The sequence below is a fragment of the Dipodomys ordii genome, unplaced genomic scaffold (genome assembly GCF_000151885.1).
Source record: "Dipodomys ordii isolate 6190 unplaced genomic scaffold, Dord_2.0 Scaffold20, whole genome shotgun sequence".
In the NCBI taxonomy this organism is placed as follows: domain Eukaryota; kingdom Metazoa; phylum Chordata; class Mammalia; order Rodentia; family Heteromyidae; genus Dipodomys; species Dipodomys ordii.
In genome coordinates, this window is record NW_012267236.1 from 595,679 (window position 1) to 621,120 (window position 25,442).

Here is a 25,442-nt window from a genome sequence, read left to right on the forward strand (position 1 = left end):
GTGTGCCAAACACTTAATAAATCTTCGTTAAATTCCACGCTACGTTAAGTGTGGGGCTGCATAAGTAGTTAACCCGCACAGTGTGGCACTTCTTGAAAATAGAACACAGGAGCACATGCGTCCATTTGTCCCTTTTTCAGGACGAATAGGCTAGTGGCCAGACATTTCCAGCCAACAAAACCGCAATGGTTTATATGTGGTTTATTCTCCAATAGTCCATGTAATGGAGGCTTAGTTTCCAGTGTATTGGTGTTGAGTGATGGAATCCTTAAAAGGCAGGCCTAAAGGAAAGTAATTAGGTTGTGAAGTCACCATCTTAGGAAGGGATTCATGCAGGTCTTGTGGGACTGGATTAGTTCTTTCAAGACTAGGTTGTTATAAGACTACTTGGCACCTCCCTTGAGATCTTTTTTTTTTGGTATGGGGCTTGAACTCTGGGCCTGGGTACTGTCCCTGAGCCTCTTTGTACTCAAGACTAGCACTCTACCACTCGAACCAGACAGCTACTTCTGGTTTTGAGTGGCAAATTGAAGATAAGAATCTTAAGGGAACTTTTCTTCCCAGGCTGGCTTCGAACCACAATCCTCAGATCTTAGCCTCCTGAGTAGTTAGGAATATAGGTATGAGCCACCAGACCTGGCAAGATCTTCTTTTGGTGTATCTTGCATAACCCTTACTCTTGAAAGAACTTCTATCACAGTGATACCACCTGCTATGAAGTCTTCACCAGTGCTAAGCAGAAGCTTGTACCATGTGCTTGAACCTCCAGAACTGTGAGCTAAATAAACTCTCTTCTTTATGAGGTGTCCAATCTCAAGTGTTTGGTTACAGCAACACTAAACAGAATAAGATGGAGATGAGTTAAACGTTCAAAGAGACATGCCACTAAATTTTTTATGTAAGCAATTTCTGAGAAGAAAATGCATTTCCCTTTTGGTAGTTTATCAAAGATTTCCTCTGAAAATAAGAAGAAAAAAGTCATAATTCCCATGAGAAAATATAAAATTGTTCTATGTTGGGAAGAAGGGATTCATGAAAAGAAATAACAGTGATCCAGAAGTTAGCTGTTCCTAGAAATGCGTCATACATGTAACAAGAAATGGCTACTTGGTATGTTTTTAAAAAGCAAGGACACCTGGCAGTAATGAGGTACACATGGGGCGGGAGGCCCAGAAGTGGATGGGCAACAGTGTTTCCAGATCTCCTTGGTGGCACAACTCACCAGGGCATGGGTTAAGCTGCGTTGGTTACCAGGCTTCGGTTTGAAGAAACCCAATAGGTTTCTGGGATTGTTTTTTTTTTCCCCCAATACTCTTCATTGCTGTCTCTCAGCTTCCCCAAGCCAATCTCAACAAGCTTCACTGTTCCATTTTCACACGTGAACATGAAGTAGTAGTTCAACCATATTCACCTCCTTTACCCTCTCACACACCTGCTTAGATTCCTGTCATTCTTTTGTTTAGTGTATGCTAATTATTCAAATGGATTTCCATATCCAGCTGCAGCATTTTAATCTGACTGACCCCTCACCTCCTGTCCTTTTCCCCATCCTCCCTTACCCTCTATTATTCAGCAGTCTTCAGCAAGTTTTCTTTTTCTACCTTCATTCACAGATGTAATGTATTTCAGGGGGCCTGGAAAATTTTGATATAAGAAATCCAAATAATTCTTATTTATTTATTTATTTTGTCAGTCCTGGGGCTTGAACTCTGGGCCTGGGCATTGTTCCTGAGCTCTTCAGCTCAAGGCTAGTTCTCTACACAGTGTCATTTCTGGTGTTTTGGTGGTTAATTGGAGATAAGAGTCTCATGGATTTTTCCTGCCTGGGCTGGCTTTGAACTGCAATCCTCAGATCTCAGCCTCCTGAGTAGCCAGGATTAAGGTGTGAGCCACCAGCACCCAGCTCAGATAATTCTTTTTTTAATTAATTAATTAATTTCATTTGTATGGTACTGAGGAATTTAACTCAGGGCCTCACCCACATTAGATAAACACTCTATCACTAAGCCACATTCCCATCCCCAGATCAGTCTTATTTTTGGGAAGTTTGGGGAGTCCTGGATTCTAGAAGACTTCTGAAGCCTGTTGGTCCTTACAGTGCATTTCTGCTAAAGTCCCACTGTTGACTGGCTTACCAGTAACCTTTTCCCTGTGAAATGAGCCTCTCAAAAGAGTTTTTGCCAGTAGAGAAATAGTAACTAACCATCTCTCTGGTAAGACCTTTACTTCCAAAATGATATTACCTAAGGGTTATAATAAAATAATCTATATTTAATCAGCTAATTTTTGAGACTAGCTGAAATGTGATGATTTACAGATGAGGCATGCTAGTGACCTCAGGAACGTCCAGGAGAAGTTCCAGAGACTGCAGGGGAGTGAGTAGATTTGTCCCTTGAGAGGACATTCACTGGCTCAGGCAGAAAATGCTTCTCTCTTTCCTTCTGCTAGAGCAGCTATGACCCGTTGCTTGTCCTAGGTCCATCTGTTAGGGGACTTTGAACATCTCCTGGGAATGGACACTGGCCTTTTACACATTTTCTAGCATCAGAGAAGGAGCGAAAGGAGCTTTTAGGGGAGCAGTTTTGTAATTAGTAGCAATAGTTCTACCTATGCGTCAAAAAAGAGTAGAAAATGAACCCATGTTCACCTCTTCCTGCTGGAGAACATGGATGCTCATTCTGCTGATCCAAGCTCTGATTCAGAACCAAATGGTTTGCTGGCTGCTAATCTCCCGCTACAGGGCTGTGATGTCTTAGCAATGGAGCTTGCCAAGCCTAGACGTTCATCCAATCACCTAGGGGTCTTGATAAGATGTAGATTCTGCTGCTGTAGGACCAGAATGAGGTCTGAGGCTTTATATCTCTTAACAACCTCCCAGCTGACACTGTAGATCCCACTTCTGGTAGCAATGCTTTCGTGGATGCTTTAAAAGCTAAGATGAAGCTAGAGGAATAAGAAGTCTAGAGAAGGAAGACAAAAGGAAGGGGAGAGGAAAATGGAATGACTGGAGTTTTCTGATTGGTTACTTGAATTGAGGTAGGGGGGACCAGGAGCATGGGATTCAGTGACAGCACAGGCCTCTGGGTATATTCATGCCTGAACTCTGTCTGCACAGTAGAATCACCTGGGGAGCTCTAAAAAAATAGTATAATGGTGATGGTTGGGCTGTGCACACACAGGAATTCTGATTTCATTGATTTAAGGTTTGGTCAGGACCTTGGGATTTTTAAGAGCTCCCCGGGGACAGTTCTAATATGCACTGGGCTAGCCATTGGATTCGCAAGGGACCCCTGCACAGCCAGCAAATATGTGCTAGGAGTTCAAGAAGAATGGCTGGTTGGAGTCAAATGCAGATGCTTTGTGTGTATCTCTAGAGAGATGCATGGGGTAGAAAAAGCCACAGCTGGTGTGCAGGGTGTGCGTGCTGTATACAGATCACACTGTCTTTCTCAGGAGCAAGAATGGGATCTTTGCAAGGATCCAAACACCCATGAGAACAAGCCCAGGCAGGCAGAGGGAGGGTGGTGAAAATCTTGTTAGTTTCTGGAAAGTCACCAACATGGAAGGGAGAAAAGAGCAGAGGTCAGAGCTGAGAGCTGAGCTCTGACAGTTGCTGTCACTCTGCACTCGGAAGCTGAGCTATGCCTTCTCTCTTTGGGGAGAAGATGATTCTCCCTCTTGCACACAGATTGGAGTAAGATATTAAGATATCTGCTAATTCTGCTTTAATAGGCCTAGGGTGTGGCCCAGGTAATAGGACTTTTTTTTTTAAAGCTACTTGTATAAAGCCAATGTAAAATGAGGTCCCTGCTCAGAAGCCCCCTGGGGGTTCTGTGATTTCCCCTCTGCAGTCCTATTTGAGTTGTGTCTCACACCTTAGGCTGCTTTTCCATTCCTTCCTTGATGCAGATGCAGGAAATGCAACAAAGTGGCCCTTCTTCATTAGCTGTATTTGTTTTCTGTTGCTGCTGTAACTGATGATCATAAATGTAGTGTTAAAATAGGAAGTCTGAAGTCTGATTCAGGTCTTTATGGAATTAACCCAGAAAGACCTTTTGGCAGGGTGTGTGGCTTTCCAAAGAAACTGTTTCCTTTTTTTTTTTTTTTTGGCCTGTCCTGGGGCTCGAACCCAGGGCTTGAATGCTTTTTGTGCTCAAGGTTATCATTCTACCATTTAAGGCACAGCTCCACTTTTAGTTTTTTTGGTAGTCTTATAAACTTTCCTATCCAGACTAGCTTTGAACTAGGATCCTCCAGAGCTCAGCCTCCTGAGTAGCTAAAATTATAGGAGTGAGCCACCAGCACCCAGTTTGAAATGGTTTCCTTTTGCTGGCTTCTTGGGATGTCTGGGTCCCTTGCTCATAGTCTCTTCTCTCATCTCTCTGTCTAGTCTTGGGATAGTGTCTACTTTTATAGACAAGCAATTAGATGGGGACAAGCAGATAACAATCTGCCCATCTCAGGGCACTTTCTTGAATTACTTCAGCAAGTCTTCTTTCATTCACAGATCTAAGGATTTGGACATGGGCAGTTTCCTGGGTCATGATTCTGCCAGACACAAAAGATGTGATCATTTGCTCCTTCCATCCATTCTGTCCTGTGCTATGTAGCTCATCTGATCTGCAGGAACCTACTTGGCTTTCACCCTGCAATCCAGGGCCTGGGGTTGGAGTGGAGAGCTGAGAAATTAGACTGTGGAAGAGATGCACCCTATCAGAGACACACCTTACAACAGAAGACAACTGTCATAGGTTGAAGGTCAAGGAAAAGTCTATTTCATTCTTAAATGAAGACAGTCCCACATTTTGCTTTACTCTAAAACTGTTTACTGCTTTTGATATCCTATTGTGACTGATGAGATTCAAGAGAGTGTGTTTGATCCTGTTGCATTTATATTGAAATGGGGCATAAATCCATATTACATGGAAGCTCAAGAAGGCATTTAGCACCCATGGGTCTAGGCTGCATTCATTCTATTTGTTAGAGGTTGGTCACCCAACAGTGTCTAGCTCTGGCTGTTCTTTCAGTGCTGGTATTAAGTGCCCTCCCAAGCCTGTTGGTTATATAATTTTAACTTAATAGGCATGAGAAAGTAGAGGCTTGATCCTTGGCACAGTTCAACACCTTGTGTCATTCTCTGGGCTGGTGGAAATGTCAGTTATCAGCAATTTTCCTGGCAGATGAGCAACATGTTCCCTCTGAAGTCAATTTGGTTTGACATTTTAAGGATTAACCCAAGATTCACCTAGGGTTGTGCATTTTGCTGGGGTTCTTAGGAAAGTCAGCTGACATCTCTGAGTCTGTATTAAATGCTGCCTATCTTATTATAGATGTGCAGTGAGTGTGGTAAGAATGCTGGTGGCTGACAGGTCCTCGTGATAGTGGGTTGAGGGCAGGAGTGTGTGAGAGGAAGCACGTGGGTTCCATGGTGTAGAGACCTTCACTGGGAACTGAACCAGAGGTGCAGGCAGAGGCACAGAAGTCAGCCAGTGAAAGATGATGCTGGAGAGGAGGTAGGCTATGAGCGATGCCTTGCCATCGGTCCTGTGCATGCCCCGCGCTCCTCCTTGTGTAGGGTGTTTTGTCTATCCTATAGCACGAGGTGGCAGAGCCAGGTGCTCTCTGAGGTCTCAAGGCTCTGCAATGTCAGAATAAGACATGATGCCGAACTGGGGTTGTGGAAGAGCAGGTGTGATGGTTCATGTTTGCTGCAGACTGGAATGGGTGCCTAGAAAAACAGAAGACACATTTCTGGGAGTATCTCGAGAGGAAGCTTGCAGTGAACATTGGTGTATGGATCATTGAGTTGATCAGAGAAGACTGGTCTACATTCATATAGGCATCACCATTCAATAGACTAGAGGGTCAGATGGAATGGAAAAAAAAGCAGAAAGAGAAGAGTGTGATCTATGCTCGACTCTTCTTGGATAGCTGTTTCTCCTGCGCATTGGACTCCAGCTTCTTCAGCCTCTGCACAGAGAGTTGCACCCGCAGCTCTCCAGAAGCATTTAGGTCTGAAGCCTTTGACATTGCATTGTTAGGAGGCTGTTGTTAGGAGGCTGGCAGCTCCCTTCCCTGGCCTTTCAGCTCGCAGGTGGCCATTGTGGTCCTAGCCAGTCGCTCACTGCATCAGCCAATCCTAACCAGTCACCTCATCGTTACACTTACACTATTGGCTTGATTCCTCTGCAGATCCCTGACTAATACAGAAGATGATCGAGTCTGGCAGGAATCTAAGATACTATGAGGGGAAGGAAGTGAGAAGCAGCATCTGTTAGTCCAACATTCACTTATTAGGAGTCTTTTGATTACAGAGCCAGTCACTGTGTTATAGAATGCCAGAGCTGGCAGAGCCTTAATAAATCATCGGCTGACCCCTAGCACCTTCAGGAGGCACCACTTCCATGGAGAGGTTAAGTGACTGAGGTCAGAATTCAGATGGCTCATCAGCAGTTCTTTGTGCTCACCTCTCGTTGCGAAAGCAAGGTGAAGATGACGGATTAGGGAGATGCACATCTTCTCCTAAAAGCCTGGAAATTAATTAAGAATTCTGGCTAGACAAAAGGCAGATAACAAGAAATGTTTAGAAAGCAAATTTGGAAAGCAAGGAGGTCAACTCTTTCGTGCAAATAGTGATCCCATTAAGAAGATAGAGGATGAACTTTTGGAAGGCTATCTTAGTTCATTCTGCATTGCTCTAAAGGGATACCAGACTGGGTCATTATTGGGGGAAAATTCTTACAGTTCTGGAGGTCAGGTCTAATGTTGAGAAGCCCACATCTGGTGAGGGCTTTCCTGCTGTGTCTGTCATCATGATGAGAGGCAGTAAAGCCAGGGAACTCAGGACAAGAGCAAAAGCAAGCGGGGGGGGGGGCAAAATCACTATGTAACCAACTCATCTTCTTGGTATCCAACCCACCTCCTTGGTAAAGACATTAATTTATTCCTAAGCACCGATTCTAGGTCCTACTTCCAAACACTGTTGTATTGGGAAATAAATTTCCATTGCATGAACTGTGTGTGTGTGTGTGGTGGGACACATTGAAGCCACAGCTGGAAGAAGGACTCTTTTATTAGTTTTCCTTTCTTGCTACATTTATTCTTCAATCCACATTCTCATCAGCGCACAATCCTATTCTTATGTCATTTTTCTTTTCCCAGACATATTCATCACCTTATTTTCATATCGTCCTATAAACCCTGGTACACACGAGCTTTTAAAGCAGCTATTTTTAATGCAAGATAATACACCAAGATTTGAATCCTCCAATAAAAATTGATTGGAAGACATCTGGCACTAAAATACTTATATTTTCTTCCTGTGGAAAGCCTGCTATCTATTTGCTATCTTAAAAAGCAACCCAGGAATGAAAATGGGTTGACATTTTCCAGACAAGAAAACAAATAACCAAAAAGACAAAGAAACCGGTGTTTTTCTTATTTTGAGTAAGAACCTTCAAGATTGATTATTTGGTTTCCAGAGATGGCATTTGTGACTTTTAAAAAAAATATAACTGACTTTGACTAATGTATGTGACAGCTAATTTACTCTTTTTTCCTTAAAGGAATAGAAGTTAAAACTAAATATACTATTGAGATCTAAGTCTAAAAACACAAATGTGATCGGCTCTTTTGGAAACAAGACACTTTTATTTACTTCTCTTGATAACTCAAAAATGGATTTCTAGTCTTTGGTGTGACATCTTGGTTTCAATGCTATTTTAAATGTTGCTATGGAAGCTGGATGCTGGTGTCTCACACCCATAATCCTAGCTATTCAAGGAGTTGAGATTTAAGGATTGATTTTCAAAGCCAGCCAGGGCAACAAAGTCTGTGAGACTCTTATCACCAATTAACCACCAAAAAGCCAGAAGTGGTGATGTGGCTCAAGTGGTAGGGCATACGTCTTGAGCAGAAAAGGTAAAGGATAGCTCCCAGGTTCTGGATTTAAGCCCCATACCAACACATACATACACACAGATACACAGACACGGACACAGACAGACATACAGACACACACATAAATAAAAATAAATAAGTAAATAAATGCTGTTCTGGGAAGCTCAGAGGTGCTGGAGTGCTGTCACGAATTGACCTCTTTATGTTTTTGGAGCGTAGTGTATGGCTCCAGCTTTGGAGCAAGAGGCACTGCGGTCTGTTGGTTGCTAATTTCAAGGGCTAATCCATAGCTTTGTGGGAGGGCAGGCTTCATCTGCTGACCAACGTCCATCAGATGATATTGTAATTCTCCTCCCCCGCCAATATTTACTGATCCAAAGACCACCTATTTGATATATGAGCGTAAATACAAGACTTGTGCATGCTCTCTCTTTTGACTGTCTATTCTCTGACACCATCCACGAACTTTTGGGGGGGATGTATATGAGGGGATCCCATTCTTGTATCTGGAATATGATTTATCTCACTACAAGGAAGAGAAAAGAAGACTTTAGTTTGGAATGTTAACTCCCATCCTAAGTAAAATAATGGAATGACGGAGCAGGGTCACTGCAGCGCTCAGCTGACTGATGGGACCATCTCTCCTATGCCTGTCTTTTCCTACTACAGGGTAAGATGTTTCTGGTACCAGTGGTATTTCGAGGAAAGAGAAAGCACCCCCTAAGGCGCAGGCTTCTTACCTGTGAAGGTAATTTGTAGCTCAGGGTGGAGCCCTTCAAACAAGGGTGGAACAGTCAAAGTTGAAAGAGGACTTGGCCCTTGTTTACAGATAAGAGAACTGGCTATCAGAGTGGAGAAAGCCTAGAACAAGGCCAGATTATTCGTGGCTGAGCTAAGACATGTACCCCATAGCTGTACTAATCAGGAGTGCAAATGCCATTTCCTTGCAGCTGTGTATTAACCTACCCTTCCCTTCAGGAAGGCTCGGGTTTCTTAAATGGCAGCCACCTTGCTTGCGTTCACTTATATTTGCATGAGGGATTGCTTCAGAACATAGACGGCACTTACCCGTACTGTACAACCCCCATCAGCGGACCAGCAGGGCCGATGTCAAGAGCCTGGGCAACATCAGCCAGGAACTGCTTCTGGATTCGAAACCGACGTTTGCCAATGCTGGAACTCCCATCGATCAAGAAGGACAAATCAACTTTACAGTCTGAGGAATAGGAAAACTCTATTATTCTGGTTATCTCTGACTGTGTACTCCGGGCAGATAGTTTCTTGCCTTCTTTACCATCCCCTGCGATTCCAACGAGAAGCAAGTGTAAAACAGGAGCTGGGTATAGCTGGGTTCAACCATCTATTGATAGCGCAACAGAGTTTCCCTGAGCATCAAGGCTCTGGACACTTGGGTGCCATCTTGTTTCCATAACTGTTTGAGAATTCAGTAAGTCTGGCCACAATGACACACTTCAGAAATCAGTAATACCCAGTCCAGCTCCAGGAGATTCTTAGAACAGATTCCCAAGCTCCGATCATAGAAGCACAGACTTCCACATGTGGAAATTCACTGAGCCTTAAGAACTTGTGGGCCCTTTGCACTCATCCTTTCTTGATATATGGAATAGGCCTTCATAAAGGTGTGAAACACTTGAAAAGCCATTCCTGAGAGCAGGGCAAGTGTTTCACACCTTATGGTTGTAAGGTTCACTAGACACTATGGTTCACCCTTTGTCCCATCATTTCTGTGATTCCCATTTCTTTCCCCAAATCAGATAAACATCTACGCAAGACAAAGGATACAGAAATAAAAAACAGTGACAACAGGAAATAAACCAAAGGACCAAAAAAAAAAAAAAGAAAGAAAAAGAAAAGACAAAGACAAAGAAAGGAAAAGAAAGAACTGCAAAAAGTACAATTTAAAAAAGCCCTCTGGCTTCCACTTCTTGGAGTTCATTTCAATAAGCATCATTCTCTATGGTCATATGCACACGGCCATTGAGCCCTTCGTTCTCACTGTGAGATAAGTACTTAGAATACTTTTTAATTAATCATGTCCAAGTGTAATTATTTGTCTTTTACTATCCGTTGGGTTAACGTGTAGACTTATACACATACTCTAGTTATTGCAAATGGGGGAGACCATGCAGCCTATGTTTCTTTGGGTCTGCTTTACTTTGCTTAATTTTTTCCAAGTCTTTCCATTTCCTTATGAATGAGACCTCTAGTCTTTTTCTAGACTGGATGTTCAGTCCAATCCTTTCTATTCATCTGGTACCTTCCAAATTGCCCTTATGTAAACATTACCCTTAGGTATAAATTGAAAGAAGAAAATGAAATCCATAGGTGGAGTGATACCATGAAAGCCTGGAATACAGCCGAAGATGGGTAGAATTGCTACATGGCTTCTCTAGTGGTTTTGTCCCCAATTAGGGACAACTCATGTTTTTCTAGGCCTGGCCTTGCAATGTGAATTGTTTCCAGCAGGTGGCAGTCACGTTCTTCACAGCTTGCCACCCACCAACACCTACAGGTTTGCTGGAAGTATGGACAAAACCACAAGAAAAGTGTTATGAAAGCAAGGGGCTTCTGTTTGCTTAGTTCTCTTTGCTCCACTGGTCTGTGGCTGATATCCTTTGTCATGATGTCTTAATGACGAGGGTTCCCCGCTCTTGTATTCTAGGTAAGACCCGATGACTTTTGCACAGAAAGGAAAACATGATGATCTGAAGATTGCATCAACACTTCTAAGGTAAAATCAGGCTGTGAAGTGTTCAGTGTGAGTGATACATAATGGCCACAGGACAGAGGCTGGAGGATGAGGAATTAAAGATCTGGGGCCAGTTTTCTCAATTAAGGTCGTATGGTTCCACGGAGTAAACACACGGTGGTGTCCAACACTTTGGGTTAGTGTTTCTGCTCTGAGAGTTATTCACATAGTAAGGTTGCTTAAGTGGCTTCCACAAATAAAGATGCTGAGGAATCACTCTGGGTAGTGCTGTTCATGGGTTTATATACGAAGGAATCCCTTGTAGAATCAGTAGGTCTGGGGTAGATCCTCAGATGCTAGCTACCTTTTTTGCAAGTTCTCAGGGGAGGCAGATGCCGATATCCAGACCATACTGAGATTCTCAAGGTGTGAAGCAGGAAGTAGGTGTGGTTAATTGTAAAAATGGCTTCAGTTGATTCTCCAGGGAGAATCAACTCACAGCTCATTGGTAGCTGGCTGGGAGGAACTTTATCAGGGAATTGACCAGTGAATTCTTCTGTAGTTTGCAGAAGACAAAAGCGTTCTGCGTTCTTTCCTTTTTCTGGTATTCTCTCCTTTCTGGTATTCTTAAGGTGACTTCCCCTTTACCTAGTGTGTTTCTTCATGTCTAAGTCCTTTTTTATCCTAGCTTATTCCTGGCATCACATTTTTATGTTCTAGATCCTCGGCTTTCATTGTCTATCAACTCCAATTTTATTATTTTTTTAATTCTCTTGTGTGTTAATATCTATTTCGCTTTATTACGATTTTTTTTAAAAATAGAGACAGGGCAGGGTATTGTGTAGCAGGCAACCTGGTTTCCTTAGCTGTTGTGGAAGCAGGTGTGTGTGTGTGTGTGTGTGTGTGTGTGTGTGTGTGTGTGTGTAGTGCGTGGTATGTCTGTAGGAAGATGACCACTGGAGGTTCTTAGCTGTCATCTTGCATATATTTCTGCCTGGGTTGTCCCATAAGAATATCAAACCTGGGGCTGAGAAGGTGGCTCAGTGGTAGAGCGCTTGCCTTGCATGCATGAGGCCCTGGGTTCGATTCCTCAGTACCACATAAGCAAAAAAGAAGCTGGAAGTGGCGCTGTGGCTCAAGTGGTAGAGCGCTAGCCTTGAGCTGAAGAGCTGAGGGACAGTGCCCAGGCCCAGAGTTCAGGCCCCATGACCGGACCCAAAAAAAAAAAGAATATCAAACCTGAGTAGTCAACTCTCTATTAGACACAGTGTCTTATGGGAGATAACAGACATTTATGGTCTTTCTGCCCCCACGCCTGCAGTACCACCAGTTACTCAAACCATTTTTAATTGTTCCTCCTCTCCTTCCTCCACCCCAACTCAAAAGACTCCTCCTTCTCTAGCTACCATCACCTGGAGGGGTTCACAGACTAACCAGCCTGCTTATTCCACGCATCCACCCATGTCTCCCCATCTCCTTCCATTCTTCACCCTGTTGCCATAGTGATACTAAAAAAACCCGCTGATCCTCTCCCCATCATGCACACCACTTAAATCCTTCAAAAGCTCTCCCTTCTCCTTATAATGGAGTGACAGGAGAGAGGAGATAAATAGATCCAGGGTGGGAGACGTCATTGGGCTTGGGTGGGAGTGAGTGGGTAGGGAAGACTGAGAACAGATCTGATGTCAAAACCACCATGGGATTCTAGTTGTCAATTAACTTACTTGGATCGCCCAGGGAGACTGGCTCCAAAGACTGTGTGCTTAATTCTTCTTTTGGAACAAATCCTGGAAAGAACAGTAAAACTTTTGGTGACTTGTAAGCACAGGAAGCATCTGGCCTTTACCCCAGGGAAGAGGACAGAGAGACTCACAGCCAGCTCAGGGACTTGGCTTGGAGCTAACAGTTATTATCCACACCACCCTTATCCATGGGGAAGAAACAAGGAGAAAGGAATACATATGGACAGCGTACTAACCCCGACAGGGTGTTCAGGAAGATCTGAAATCAGATTTAAGTGCTGTTTCTCATTTGAACTTATTACAACTAAGCCTGAGTTTCCTCAGCTGAAAACATGAAGAACTTTGTCCCTCTGTTAATCTTGACATTAGGAAAGGATATCTAGTTGACATGAGCTAACTAGAATGAGGTGAATGAGGGCATGGACTGAGAGTAAAGACACTTGGAGGACAATCTAAAGAGGGCTAGAGGTAGACCAGGAGAGAAGAGCTAAGACACAAGTGACTCAAGGCCAGGCTCTGGGTTCTTCACGCCTGTAATCCTAGCTATTTAGGAGGCTGAGCTCTGAGGTTTGAGGTTGGAAACTACTTTAGGCAGAAACATCTGTAGACTCAATATCTCCAGTTAACCAGCAAAAAGCCAGAAGTGGAGGTGTGGCTCAAGTGGTACAGTGCTAGCCTTGAATGAGAAAGAAGCCAAGCAAGAGTACCTTAGCTCTGAGTTTAAGCACATACACAAAGATAAAAAGTAACTCAAGTAAAAGGATAGAGAGTAGTTTCTTGTACTTTAAGATTAAAGGCAAACAATCTGAAAATGCTCATGGTTGGACAGGGGGTGTGTGAGGTGTGTTTTAGTGTGGTAGAGATGGGGGCTGTTCTGTGCAACTATTTATTTATTTATTTATTGGTCCATCGTGGGGCTTGAACTCTGGGCTTGGGTGCTGTCCCTGAGCTCTTCAGCTCAAGGAGAGTGCTCTACTACTTGACCCACAGTGCCACTTCCAGTTTTCTAGTGGTTTATTGGAGATAAGAGTCTCACCAACTTTCCTGCCTGGGCTGGCTTTGAACCATGATTTTCAGATCGCAGCCTCCTGAGTAGCTAGGATTACAGGCATGAGCCACCAGCATCCATAGAGATTTTGTTAACGTTGTGTGTACTGATACTGGGGCTTGAACTCAGGGCCTGGAGATTGTCCCTTGACTTTTTCTCACAAGGATAGTGCTCTACCACCTGAACGACACCTCTACGTCTAGCTCTTTGGTGGCTAATTAGAGATAAGAGGCTCTAATTTTCTTTCTTGTCCATCCTGGCTTTGACCTGTGATCTTCAGATCTCAGCTACCCTAGTACCTAGGATTATAGGCATGGGTCATCAGCACCTGACTAATAAATGAGAACTTTTTAAGGTGCTGGAAGACCAACCAATAGGTTTCTCAAGCAGAACAGAAGTGTAGCACTGGCCATGGGTGCTTCAGGGTGCAGGTGAGTTGCTGGACTTTCGAGTGATGGGTGGTAGAGGAAGATGCGGGCGCCTCTTCTCCTTCTTAGTTGCAGTCAGCTTTTCCCTGCCGTGTTATTTTTTCCAGTTCGCAAAGCACATGATTTCATCCTTCCACTAAAGGTCAGCTAGCTCGCCCCACTTCCTCACTTCATTTGAAAAGTTTTGCTTTGGATCTCTAACAGCATTTCTCAGTCAGAAGTCTCTCAGGAAAACACCTCCAAAGCTCTGGTTGAAGGGTGGGGGGGTGGCAACGAAGTTTAGGGGGTCATGTCCTCCTGTACTATTTGTTTTCCCTACCTGTAAAATCTTCCTGGAAGGCTTTATGGAGGGAGTTTCAAACCTTCAACATAGTAAACAGAGAACAGCAGTGGTTGGTGTAAAGAGATGCAGGAATACCATTTTTTGAAAAAGAAGGGAAGGTACAAAGAGCTTGTCCAAGTGCGCCGAGAGAGAGCCAGGGTCTAAACCTACACGTAGGGTTGTGATCTAGCTTCCTTCCTGCTTGCTTCCTCCCTTTGTTAATGCAGTGTTGCCCCTAGGAAAGTTTCAAGGTGCCTTCTGCAGGATGAGACTGGCTCAAGTAGGAAGCCCTTAGACAGGTTGCTTGGGTACCTACATTATTCTGACCCTCCTAATTCTGCAAGCCCCTGTGTCTTCCTGGATCACCACTGAGAAACTGGGCTGTATAGTTACCTGCGTCTAAAAGGACTGATCCAGGCTTCCACAAATCCACTTCTCCTGATTTTCAAAATTAAAAAGAAACAGACGGGTTACTTAAATGCAAGTAAGCAAAAGCTCCCAGAACTGCCTGCCAGGGTAATGTCCAGATTGTGGCAGAAAATTCAGGAAAGGAGCACGGGACTAGGATTTTGGATGAAGCAACATGTAATCGGTGCGACTTCTCATTGAAAGCACTTTGATTCTGATGGATAGGCATTTTTGCCTGCTTCTTTTCTTTCATAAGCAACAAGAATCATGCAATAATATATATTCTAATATTCTTTAAAAGGCTCATATTTTTCAAAGTGCCCCAACCTTCTTCTTCAACCTCCTTGCCGAGTGAATGACTGGTTGGTGCTTCAAAAACTCCAGAGAAAGAGACTTTATTACATATCCAGCCAGAGTAGCATGTTCTTTCTTTCTTTCTATTTTTGATGATCAAAACTGTGAGAAATTTTGTTGAGATATGAAAATTTTAGACCTAAATTTTCATCTATCCATCCATCCATCCATCCATCCATCCATCCATCCATCCATCCATCCATGTCTCCACCCACCAACCCACTCATTCTTACTTATTAAAAACTCAATATGGCATAAGACCATTCTAGATATATTTGTCCCTCCTATTTGTTCGAATAATCTTAGCTGAAACTGTTTAGAAGGGCAGATGTGTTCACGATTGTTTCCAAGGTCCTGCTTCTTATATTGTGCATTAAGTAAATAAAACAATGTAACACCTGGAGAGGACTCTGGGGAAGGGAGACACTTATCCAGTAACCCCTCATCATCTCTTTGGGGAAGATACCACGGAGAATCGCCACTCAAAGGCAGCACAAATATGTCCGGGAGCCTCATAACTTATATACACAGAAAGATGTTTTTGTCTTTCTCTCTCCTTCCCTCTCAGAGATGGTTTGCTTTGTTGCTGGCTGAAGTCATTAGCATACTCCAGTGATTCCCCCCCCCCCCTCCCAAGTGTGATTAAGCCACTGGACACTTTGAAAAAGCAATAAAGGCTCTCCCACATTCTGGCTTGATGGTAACACTGATTTTTACTTGACTCAACCTTGAGCAAGTCATGTACCCTCAGAGGACCTTGACTTCCTAATAAATAGCAGTGGTAGATGGACTGAGATGGGCTCCACATTCAAAATAGTTGTATTTGTGAATCATTTAACATTCTACTTGTCTAGCCTTGTAACTACTGCCACCTACTGGGGAAAATAGCACTTTGTTCTTTTCCTAGAAAAAAAATGATGCTATTTTCAGTGACTTATTTTAGTTCTTGCCCCCAAACCCCCTCCCTCGAATCCCCTCCCCAACAGAGGCCACCAAGTGCCCTTGACTGCCATGTAGGTCATTGTCTTACGTAAACAGTCCCCTGACATCAGAGATTTCCAAGCCTGTTTTATTAATGTCGCTTTCGTTTGGGACACATTTGAACCAATTTATATTTATCTAAGAGCCAAGGGCTTGAAAAGATTTGGACATCTAGGACTTTGTGCTTTAGTCATAATGAGGGGGTAGATTTGTGAAGATGTGTTCTGGGGGCTGAGAGGAAGCTGGAGGTATGGGGGGAAAAAGATCCATCCTAGGACCACCAAGCACAGGTGTGTGGGAGGGGGTGGGGGCTGGGGTGGGCCAGGCCAGAGAGCTCTGCTCTCCACCTTCTCCCCTGTTCCTCTGCAGTGTTCTCTTGAATAAAGTGGAGCTACGTGTGTGTAGACATTTGTGGAGAAAAGCATGGCACTCTTGCAAAAGCAAGAAATGATTTTTGTGGCATTCTTTGCCTGGCTATCTCACAGATGAGCCAGCTGGACAGAAGAGAAAAGGGGCTTGGAGTAACTTCCTGTAGAAACAATGAATAGGTGTCCAGAGTTTGCTCAGTGTCAGGTGTCAGCACTTGGAAACATTGGGCTGCAGTAACTCAGAGTCAGGGGCAGCTATGACCTCATTTTATAGCTAAGAGAACTGGGAGTGGCAGAGCTGAGTTCTGGCCCAGCGTGGCACTCTCCAGAGCCTGCCCTTCACCACCATCTCTGGGCTTTCAGGCCACGGAAGAGCTAGGCCAGGCACAGATTTCTGTAACTCTTGCTCATGTGGCTGAGCCTTCCAAAGGGCCTGGAACCATGGCTGCCCCTGTAGAACTCAGCGACGTTCTTTCTACTGCTTCCAGATCCTTCTGCTCCCCTGCACATCTGGCAGTTAGCAGCACAAGACCCAAGCAGAAGCTGCGACACGTTGACCCTTAGGGATCCTATATGTTAGTTTTATGGGGAACAAAAGCCCAGGTAACCCTCCGTTGCCAGGTTCCCTGGGGGACCCGTTCTGAGGAGGAAGTGACATTCTGAAAGTGGAGCAGGCCTGGGCGCTGGGGGACACAGCCAGCCTCCCTCCCTTTCTCCTGTCCCCATGTCCCCAGGGTGGCACATTTTCCTCTAAAGAACTTCCTTTTGCGGGACAGATGCGAGAAGCACTAAGAACGGAGCCCTGCGGCTGTGCCAAGCCATGGCTACCCCAGCAGCTGCTGCACATGGGCTGGGGCCCAGCCACCACACGGGCAATGCATCACCAGCCCCAGGTTTATAATCATCCTACACTGAGATGTGGAGGGTAACTCAACTATAAACCTGGGATCTGACGATAGTCTTTTCTCATGGAAACAACACTAATCCCATGCTTGAGTTTCCAGGCCTGTGAAGCTAATGTGACTCAGCTACTGCTTGTGGTATTCCTGAATGGGTTCATCAACTCATACACAGAGACCGGCTTGGAGTGGCCTGCTGCCTGCATAGCAGCCGTACTGGGGAGAGATCTTGGGGATGAAGAGCCAATGGTGAGATGGAGCTTTCCATGGCTGGAGTCAGGATGTTCTCGGGGTGCTGCTCCATGAACATGATTGGGAGCCTAGCTAGACTGTGTACTGCCAAGCCATGTAAGGGCCCGTTGGAGGGACGGGAGCAGTTCATTCTGGGAAAGAAGGCACATAAAGGCGGCACAGAGTTGAGACTCACAGACTGAAAATGTTCTCAAATCCGAGAGCCGCTCAGAGTCGCAGCCTATTTTATGTTTCTTATTAAAATTATTGAAGAGCTTCTGGGGGGAGGCTTAGTGCTGGTCGTGGTTGTTATTTAGAATGGAAAAGTGTGAAGCTGGACAGGGTGGTACGCGCCTGTGACTCTTGTACCCCAAATGAGCAGGAGGCCTGGGGATTTCACATAGAAAGTGCACAGTAAGACCCCAGCTTAAAAATCTATAAAATACAAGCAAGAGTAGAATGTAAATGGGGAAAGATGACGGGAGAAACAATGGAAGGAGCGACATTGATCAAGATGCTTGGTACTTACTCATGACCAGTGTAACTGAAATCCCTTTTAACAACTACTTAAAAAAAAAAAAACAAAAAACCAGAGAGCCAGGTGTCAATAGCTCACATCTGTACTCAGGAGGCTGAGATCTGAGGATCATGGTTTGAAGACAGCCTTGATAGGAAAGTCCAATTAACCACCAAAAAAGGGTCAGAAGTGGATCTGTGGCTTAAGTGTTAGTGTTGAGGGATAAAAAGCTCAGGGACAGCACCCAGACCTGAGTTCAAGCCCTAGGTCTGGCACACACACACACACACACACACACACACACACACACACACACACACACACACACACACACACACACACACACACAGAGAAATAATTAAAAATGAAAAAGAATAGACTTTAAGCATTTTCTCATTTGAAACAATACTAACTAGCACTTTGCTTAGCTGGTCATTCATTTAAAATAATATACTTCTTACGTTTTAACACACACTTTTATTTTTAGTAAAAAATAAAAAAATGATTACTTTCCCAAACAGAAGAATTCCAGTCCTAAGGGAAGCATTGGTTGTGATCTGTTTTGTTGTTGAAGGCCATGAAGAGGACCTGGCCCCCATGCTGATGTAGTCCATGGATGACCCCACAGAATTAATGAAAGAAGGGTCTTTGACTACACTTGCAGACCCACTGGCTTAGAAGTGAATTGCTAGTAATTACATCTAACAATGCCATCCTCTAGGAGAAGGGGCTGGGAAATTCTCACCATGTGAACTTACTTGATAGAAGGGAACAGCTGTAGTCTTGAATACCAGAAAGGATTTGTGTAATTTTTTTGGTAGGAAATTGGACCAGATGTATTCTATCCAATTCTTTATAATTCCAGGATCTGGTCATTTTATATATAGCAAAATGACCGGGCAACTTGCTTTCATATACAGGACTTAGTCTGAGGTGAAAGCTGGTGGAAGAAGACTTAAGAACCCCAATATTCTTACCTGCTTTCATTTGGGTTATATAAATGGCTTCCTCCTTGGCAGGAGTCATTATGGGGTGCCATGATTAGTCTAGGCAGAGTTTTGCCTAGGAGAGTTTTCCTAGGCAAAGAGACCCTGAGAGTTCATGGAAGGCTAAGGTGTGCATAGCGGTTTGCAGCACCACGGTGAGAAGAAGAGCAGAAAAAACAGGGAGGAGCTGAAGGTTAAAAGGGAGCTAGGAAGCTAGGCACTGGTGGCTCACACCAGTAATCCTAGCCACTCAGGAGGCTGAGATCTGAGGATCACAGTTCAAAGCCAGCCCAAGCAGGGAAGCTTGTGAGACTCTTATGTCAACCACCTGAAAAGCTGCAAGTGGAGCTGTAGCTCAAGTGGTCAAATGCTAGCCTTGAGTCCCCCTCCCCCCTTGGGATAGTGTCTAGGTCCCATGTTCAAGCCTTAGGACTGGCAGCGAGGAAAAAAGGCGGTGGCGGAGGGGAGGGGCGGGAGCTCTAGGAAGGTCTTTGTGGGTCAGTGGGGCAGGATGTAATTCTTGGAAGAATGAAGGAACAAAGACTCAGATAACTAAACAATCAGGGGGTGGACAGGGGAGAGAAAACAGGCTGGGTCTGGGTGCACCTGGCAGTATGCATCTCGAAAACAAGCCCGAGGTGATCAGGCAGTGCCAGTTAGGAGGTGGAGATGGTTATTGTGTCCTATCTGATTCACGGCTGTGACTGAATATGTGCACTTCAACTCCAAGACCAGCCTGGGCCCATCGGCTTTGTGGGTGCAAAGGCTTCATAGGTGGGGGACCTTTTGAGGGAACATAATGGTAATGAGGGGCTCCTGAGCCTTCAGGAATATTTCCTCTATCTTACTGAGAACAGAGCAAACCAAGATATTTTCTGAAGGTTCAAATAACATGGCATAACACACGCTCTGGTGACCCAGAGTTGAACAAGGCCAAGGGTGAGCGTGTCAATGATGGGGGAGGGGGGCAAAGCCCATTGCTAGGGGGCTTGCAGGGTAAGCAGCAGGCAGTTTACCCGGGCTGACATCTGCTTCTGCAGAATTCTGGACGGCAGCTTGGGAGGAATCCTGCCTTTGGGTACCTGAGGGAGTACACAGGATCAGCTGATTTACAAACCCCTGGCAACTGCTTTCTTCCCCACTGTCCCCTGGTGAAAGTGACCCTAGTTGAGATTTTCTTTGGACTCGGCTGAGCTCTCTCTGTGTTTGCCTGTACGTTTGGGGATTGCAGAGCAGGCAGGAATTCTTGCCAAGGGGACAAGAGGAGAGAGTGTCCATCGCCCATGAGCCTGTGGAGACCTGAGGTGGTCTTTTCTCTGGCCAGCATTTTGAATCTTAAGCAGTTTTTGTTCAAGATAATAGGGTATGCGTTGGCCATGGTGCCACAGCAAAACTCATGGAAGCAGCTAGCCCGGAACAGGGGACCCATGGAGGTTTGCTTTGATTCTATGTCAAAGCAAAAGAGAACCTACCATTTCTAATACATGCAGGGCCAATGAGTACTCTCCTCATCCCCTTGACCCCTGGGAAGAAGATCTGAACACCTCTCCTGGCAGGCCTCTGCTCCTCATCTGGGGCCTCAGAAGCAATGGTGTGTTTCTGTGCAGGCAGTTAAGCTCAGAGAGCTCCAGGCCTGGAGCAGAGCTTGTGGAAGCTCTCTCTCTCTCTCTCTTTCTCTCTTTCTCTGTCTCTCTCTGCTCTGTTTTCCTTTGCATAATCTTTGCTGGCCTCAAGACTGTGGCAGAGGAAAGAATTTGCTGCATCTCCAGTTCTAGGGCCAGACCCTGAAGGGGTAGCATGGAAATGAAGAGAAGTGAACGCTGAGCATCACAATTTAGAGACGAATTCCTGGAGGAGAGAAAATAATGCTCTGATCCTCTCTGTGTGATAGAAATATCCAAGCATAAAATCGGCACTGTCCTTTCCTTGGAGACCATAAAAATTCCCCTCGCTCTTCTAACCCAGTCCCTCAAGTCTGTCCCTCTAAGAGAATCTTCTTTCAGGTTCCTAAGAGCCTGCTTGCAGAATCGTTAGCAGTATCTATCGCAACCTGCAAAGAAAGTCACCTCAAGGGACCCGATATTGGGCCAGAGGCCTTGTTTGTTTAACGATTTCTATTTTCCTAACAAGTTTCCTTAGAAGCTTGGGCAGCATCTTCTGTGGGCTAACTGGTTTAGTGTTCTACTCAACTCTAAATCAAAGAGCAAGGATTTGGAAAATAAGAACTTCATGTAGGAAGCAGCAAGAAAGACAGCTCTGGTCTCCCCTGGACTGGGGCTGCTACGACTGCTTGTATAGGTGATGCTGGACCAGGCATCTGAAATCACATCGGGCTTCTCAGAGCATGACCTGTAATCTAACTGTTCACATTCTTCCCATGATTTAACCTCGTAAGACATTATCAAGGTTGGAACTAGCTACAGATATCTGAACCTGCCCTGGAGGAAGTATTGAAATGGTGGGGGGGTGGAGACTGGGGAGGGAGAGGGAAGACTGATTTCATAACACCAACTGGAAAATTCCAGGTACTAATCACCCATGGATTTCACAATTGTCAAAGTAAGTTTCTCTTACAAAAGTGTCATATTTCTTTACAGTTCATTATTCTTAAAATCATTCTACTCAGCTGTGACACTCATGGGGAGGTTTAAGTAATCCTTCAGTTAGAAATGTCACTTTGCATTTAGCAATTTACCCATACTGTGTTAACACAGTATTCATGCAAACAGCATTGGTTTATAGAGTTTTACAGTTACACAATGGCTTATCCTTAATTATACGGAGAGAATCAAATATACTTAGCATTCATTACTTATTGGGCAATTTCTCGGTTTAAAAAGGAAGAGGGTAGCTGGGTGCTGGTGGATCACACCTGTAACCCTAGCTACTTAGAAGGTTGAGATCTGAGGACTATGGTTCAAAGCCAGCCTGGGGAAGAAAAGCCCATGAGACTCGGATCTCTGATTAACCAGCCAAAAGGGCAAAAGTGGAGCTGGGCTCAAGTGGTAGAGCCTCTAGCCTTGAGTGAAAAAAGCTAAGCAAGAGCAAGAGGCCCTGCGTTCAAGCTCCAGTACTGGCAAAGAAAGAGGACAGGAGTGAGGAAATGGAAGAGTTGATTAAGAGAATTGCAAAGCCCAGTTAAGGCCTCAAGAGTGAGCTTAGGGCCAGGTGCTGGTGGCTCACATATGTCATCTTAGCTACTCAGGAGGCTGAGATGTGAGAATCACGGTTCAAAGCCAGCCTGGGCAGGAAAGTCTGTGAGACTCATCTCCAATTAACCACCAGAAAACTGGAAGTGGCACTGTGGCTCAAGTGGTAGAGCATTAGCCTTGAGCTGAAGAGCTCAGGGTCAGTGCCCAGGCCCAGAGTTCAAGCCCCACAACTGACCCCCCCAAAAAAGAAAGAAAGAAAGAAAGAAAGAAAGAAAGAAAGAAAGAAAAAGGAGTGAGCCTAGGGAAAGCAAGCTTCATAAATAGAAGGGAAAGGAAGCAAGAAGAGGCCACAGGAAAATATTGATGTCTATTAGAACTGGATCTATGCAGAGCCAACTTTGGGTTCCTTTTGTGTTTGTTCCAATTATTTGATATGAATTCCAAGTATTTTCTGTTAAGTCCTAATGGTGATAAGGCTCACTATAAAAAATTATGTCCTGTGCATAGTAACCAATCATCGTTTAGCCTCTGTCTTGCAGTGACTGGGATCTAATTTTGGCACAATGAGTTGTATTGCTTTTTCTACACCCATGTTCTCATACACAGCACTCTTCTATAAGGATGGGATGGGGCCATGCTACTTTGTAGCACCCCGGTGGGCCCCATGCATCAGCATTTCAGCACCTACATGGAAAGCGTCCATTGTTCTTCTAATGGTGGGCAACTAATTAATGTCTCCACTGCTTTTTAAAAAAATTATGAACAACATCTGTGTCCGTGCTTGAAATACTTCTCTTACTCTTATAAGACTATGTTTTAAGAAAAATCTTCTCTGACTCTCTAAGGAAGAAAAGGGTTTATATAGGAGAGAAAAGTCCTTGAGAAGGGAACTGGCAAGAGGAGGTTTCCTTCACCTGCCATGTTTGCTCTCCTTGCCTTGCCCTACCAGGGTGAGAAGATGAACAGCCATTCACTACCACTCCTTGCCACTAGGGGGCGCTAGGGGGCGCACGTCTCTCCCCTGGTCTATGATTATAGACACTTTTAACGTTAGATCAGATTAGGGAAAGGTGCTTCTTGGAATGGGGAAAACAATGCTGGGTGTGCCACTCAACCTTCTAAGCCCCAGATACCTCCAGCTGACTCTATACAGGGCCTGAAGGGATTTTCCATCTTGTCTAGGACTTTCTTAATCATATCTATGGATATCTGGCTCTCTGGGTGGCTCCCTCTCTCCCTAGGATGAACTGCTGAGGTTTCTGGTCGTCTGGAATTACCAATGTCATCCTTGGCCTCTCTCATAAACAGCCCCCCCGCCCCCCCTCCCCCGTCCCTGTCCTGTAAGCAGTAGTCGCTGTTGCCCTGGCTCTCGGCTCTCTTCCCCACAGCTTTGACTTGCTCCTTTTTGTCTTGCATATTCATGGCCCAGTGAAGGGCCTTGTGTCCAGCCTTACCTTCTCGGAGTCCTACTATTTCTCTACACTTTCTTCATAGGCTGGGAGAACGTTGTTTCTGTCTGCCTCCAAGTTTTACTCTCCTTTGACCTTCCTCCATGTTTTCATGTCCTGTCTGAGAGGCAACTTTTTGATCTTAGTGTAGGGCAAAGAGGAGTCATAGACCTCAAACACTGGTAGTTCCTGCCCCAGCCACACAGTTGTCAGGTGTCCTAAGCTGAAGTGAGCCACTTCAGGAATCCTAGTGAGATGTGTTCACTGATATAGTCCAAGGGCCTACAGCACCGTCTGCTTTGATGTGTGTGTGTGTGTGTGTGTGTGTGTGTACGCGCGTGCATGTGCATGCATTATTACTAGGTCTTGAACTTAGGGCCTGGGTGCTGTTAGCTTTTTCACTTGAGAAACCATTTGAGCCACAACTCAACTTCTGGCTTTTTGCAGATTAATTGGAGATAAGAGTCTCATGGACTTTCCTGACCAGGCTGGCTTTGAACAGCAATCCTTATATATCTCAGCCTTTCTGAATAGCTAGGATTATAGCAGTGTGCCACCGGCACCCAGCTGAATTTATTCTTTAAGTGGGTGAGTTGTATGATGTGGGGAAAGACACAGTCATTTAAACATCTATTTTGACTTTTCTTTTTTTCTTGCACAAGGAACATCCTTTTGGTGTGCAATGTAATTATTTGGTTTTAAAGTCCGCTCTCCCCGCCTTCCCAGTTTGGCTCCTGTCTTCCCAGTTATGGTGCCGGCTGCACAGAGTCCTGTCTCTGGGGATCTGTTCAGCAGCGTATGGGTCACGTGGAAGCGGGTGCTGGACCAGGATGAAGAAGGAGCCCTAATGGGCCGAGAGGCTGGCAGCCAAATCCCCTGTCCTCGAGCCAGGAAAAATGATGGTCTGCCAGGTTGGGAGCCACTGCTTTAGGTTTCTTCAGGTTTTCCACAAGCACAGTCCAACTGGCAACAGGATTTCCCAGTTCCCAGTGAGGCCAAACAAATATGCCACATATTTAATTATCTTTGTTATGTAAGGATGGAGGTCTTCTGGGAGACAATGGGGCAGTGGGGGGAAACAAGGGGCTCAGAGATTCAAGGATAGTTTGAAGACTTAAGGACTGTCAAGGTAAGAGGTTGACATTCAACAAAGGAAAACATCTGGATTGAGGATCTCTGTGAGCTGTGGCTACCCAGAATCCTGGACCATTTCTCCTTTGCCATCAGGGAGTGTGTGCCTCAGGTAATAGTAGCCTGAGTTAAACACAAGTAGGAGGCTGGTGGGGAGGGAGTGTGTGATGGACCCAGTGGTACACACCTAGCTTCTTGGAAGGCAGAGGTTAGGAGGGTTGAGGTTCAAAAAGGCAAAAGTGGCAAATCCTATCCAAAAGACAAACGAAAAGCCAAAGGGTAGCAACATGGCTCAGGTGGTAAAGTGCTTGCCTACCAAGGGTGATGTCTTAAAGGGAATCTCTACCAAAAAAAAAATCCCTCAAAGATTATTTTTGGGGATTTGGGAAATATTTATCACAACTTCATCCATGAGTTGTCTATAAAGTGGAATAATAATAGCCCCTATTTTATAAAGTTGTTGAGAAGGTTAAAATAATGCACACCTTATACCTGGTCCACGGAATGTAAGGATATCTCCTTCCTTCCTTCCTTCCTTCTTTCTTTCCTTCCTTCCTTCCCTCCCTCTCTACTTCCTTCCTTCCTTTTTTCTCCCTCTCTCCCTTCCTTCCTTCCTTCCGTCCTTCTTTCCTTCCTTCCTTCCTTCCCTCCCTCCTTCCTTCCTTTTTTTCTCTCTCCCTCCCTTCCTTCCGTCCTTCTTCTTTCTTTCCTTCCTTCCTTTCTCCCTTTCTTCTTTCCCCTCCCTCCACCCCACCGTCTCTCTGTCCCTCTTGGCCCTGTCTCTCTTTCTCTCCTCCCCTTTCTTTGCATGCTGGTAC

At 44.8% G+C, this 25,442-nt stretch overlaps 1 protein-coding gene across 1 annotated transcript in view; it reads right to left on the minus strand.

The window, feature by feature from the left end:
- The window catches only part of Vit (vitrin), a 97,504-nt gene that overhangs the window by 11,516 nt on the left and 60,546 nt on the right, over nucleotides 1-25,442 (minus strand). The window contains exons 7-9 of the mRNA XM_013013606.1: nucleotides 14,543-14,587; nucleotides 12,334-12,396; nucleotides 8,968-9,115 (exon numbers count right to left, since the gene is read on the minus strand). Of these exons, the coding sequence (XP_012869060.1) occupies nucleotides 8,968-9,115; nucleotides 12,334-12,396; nucleotides 14,543-14,587 (256 nt within the window). The remainder of the gene's footprint in view (nucleotides 1-8,967; nucleotides 9,116-12,333; nucleotides 12,397-14,542; nucleotides 14,588-25,442) is intronic.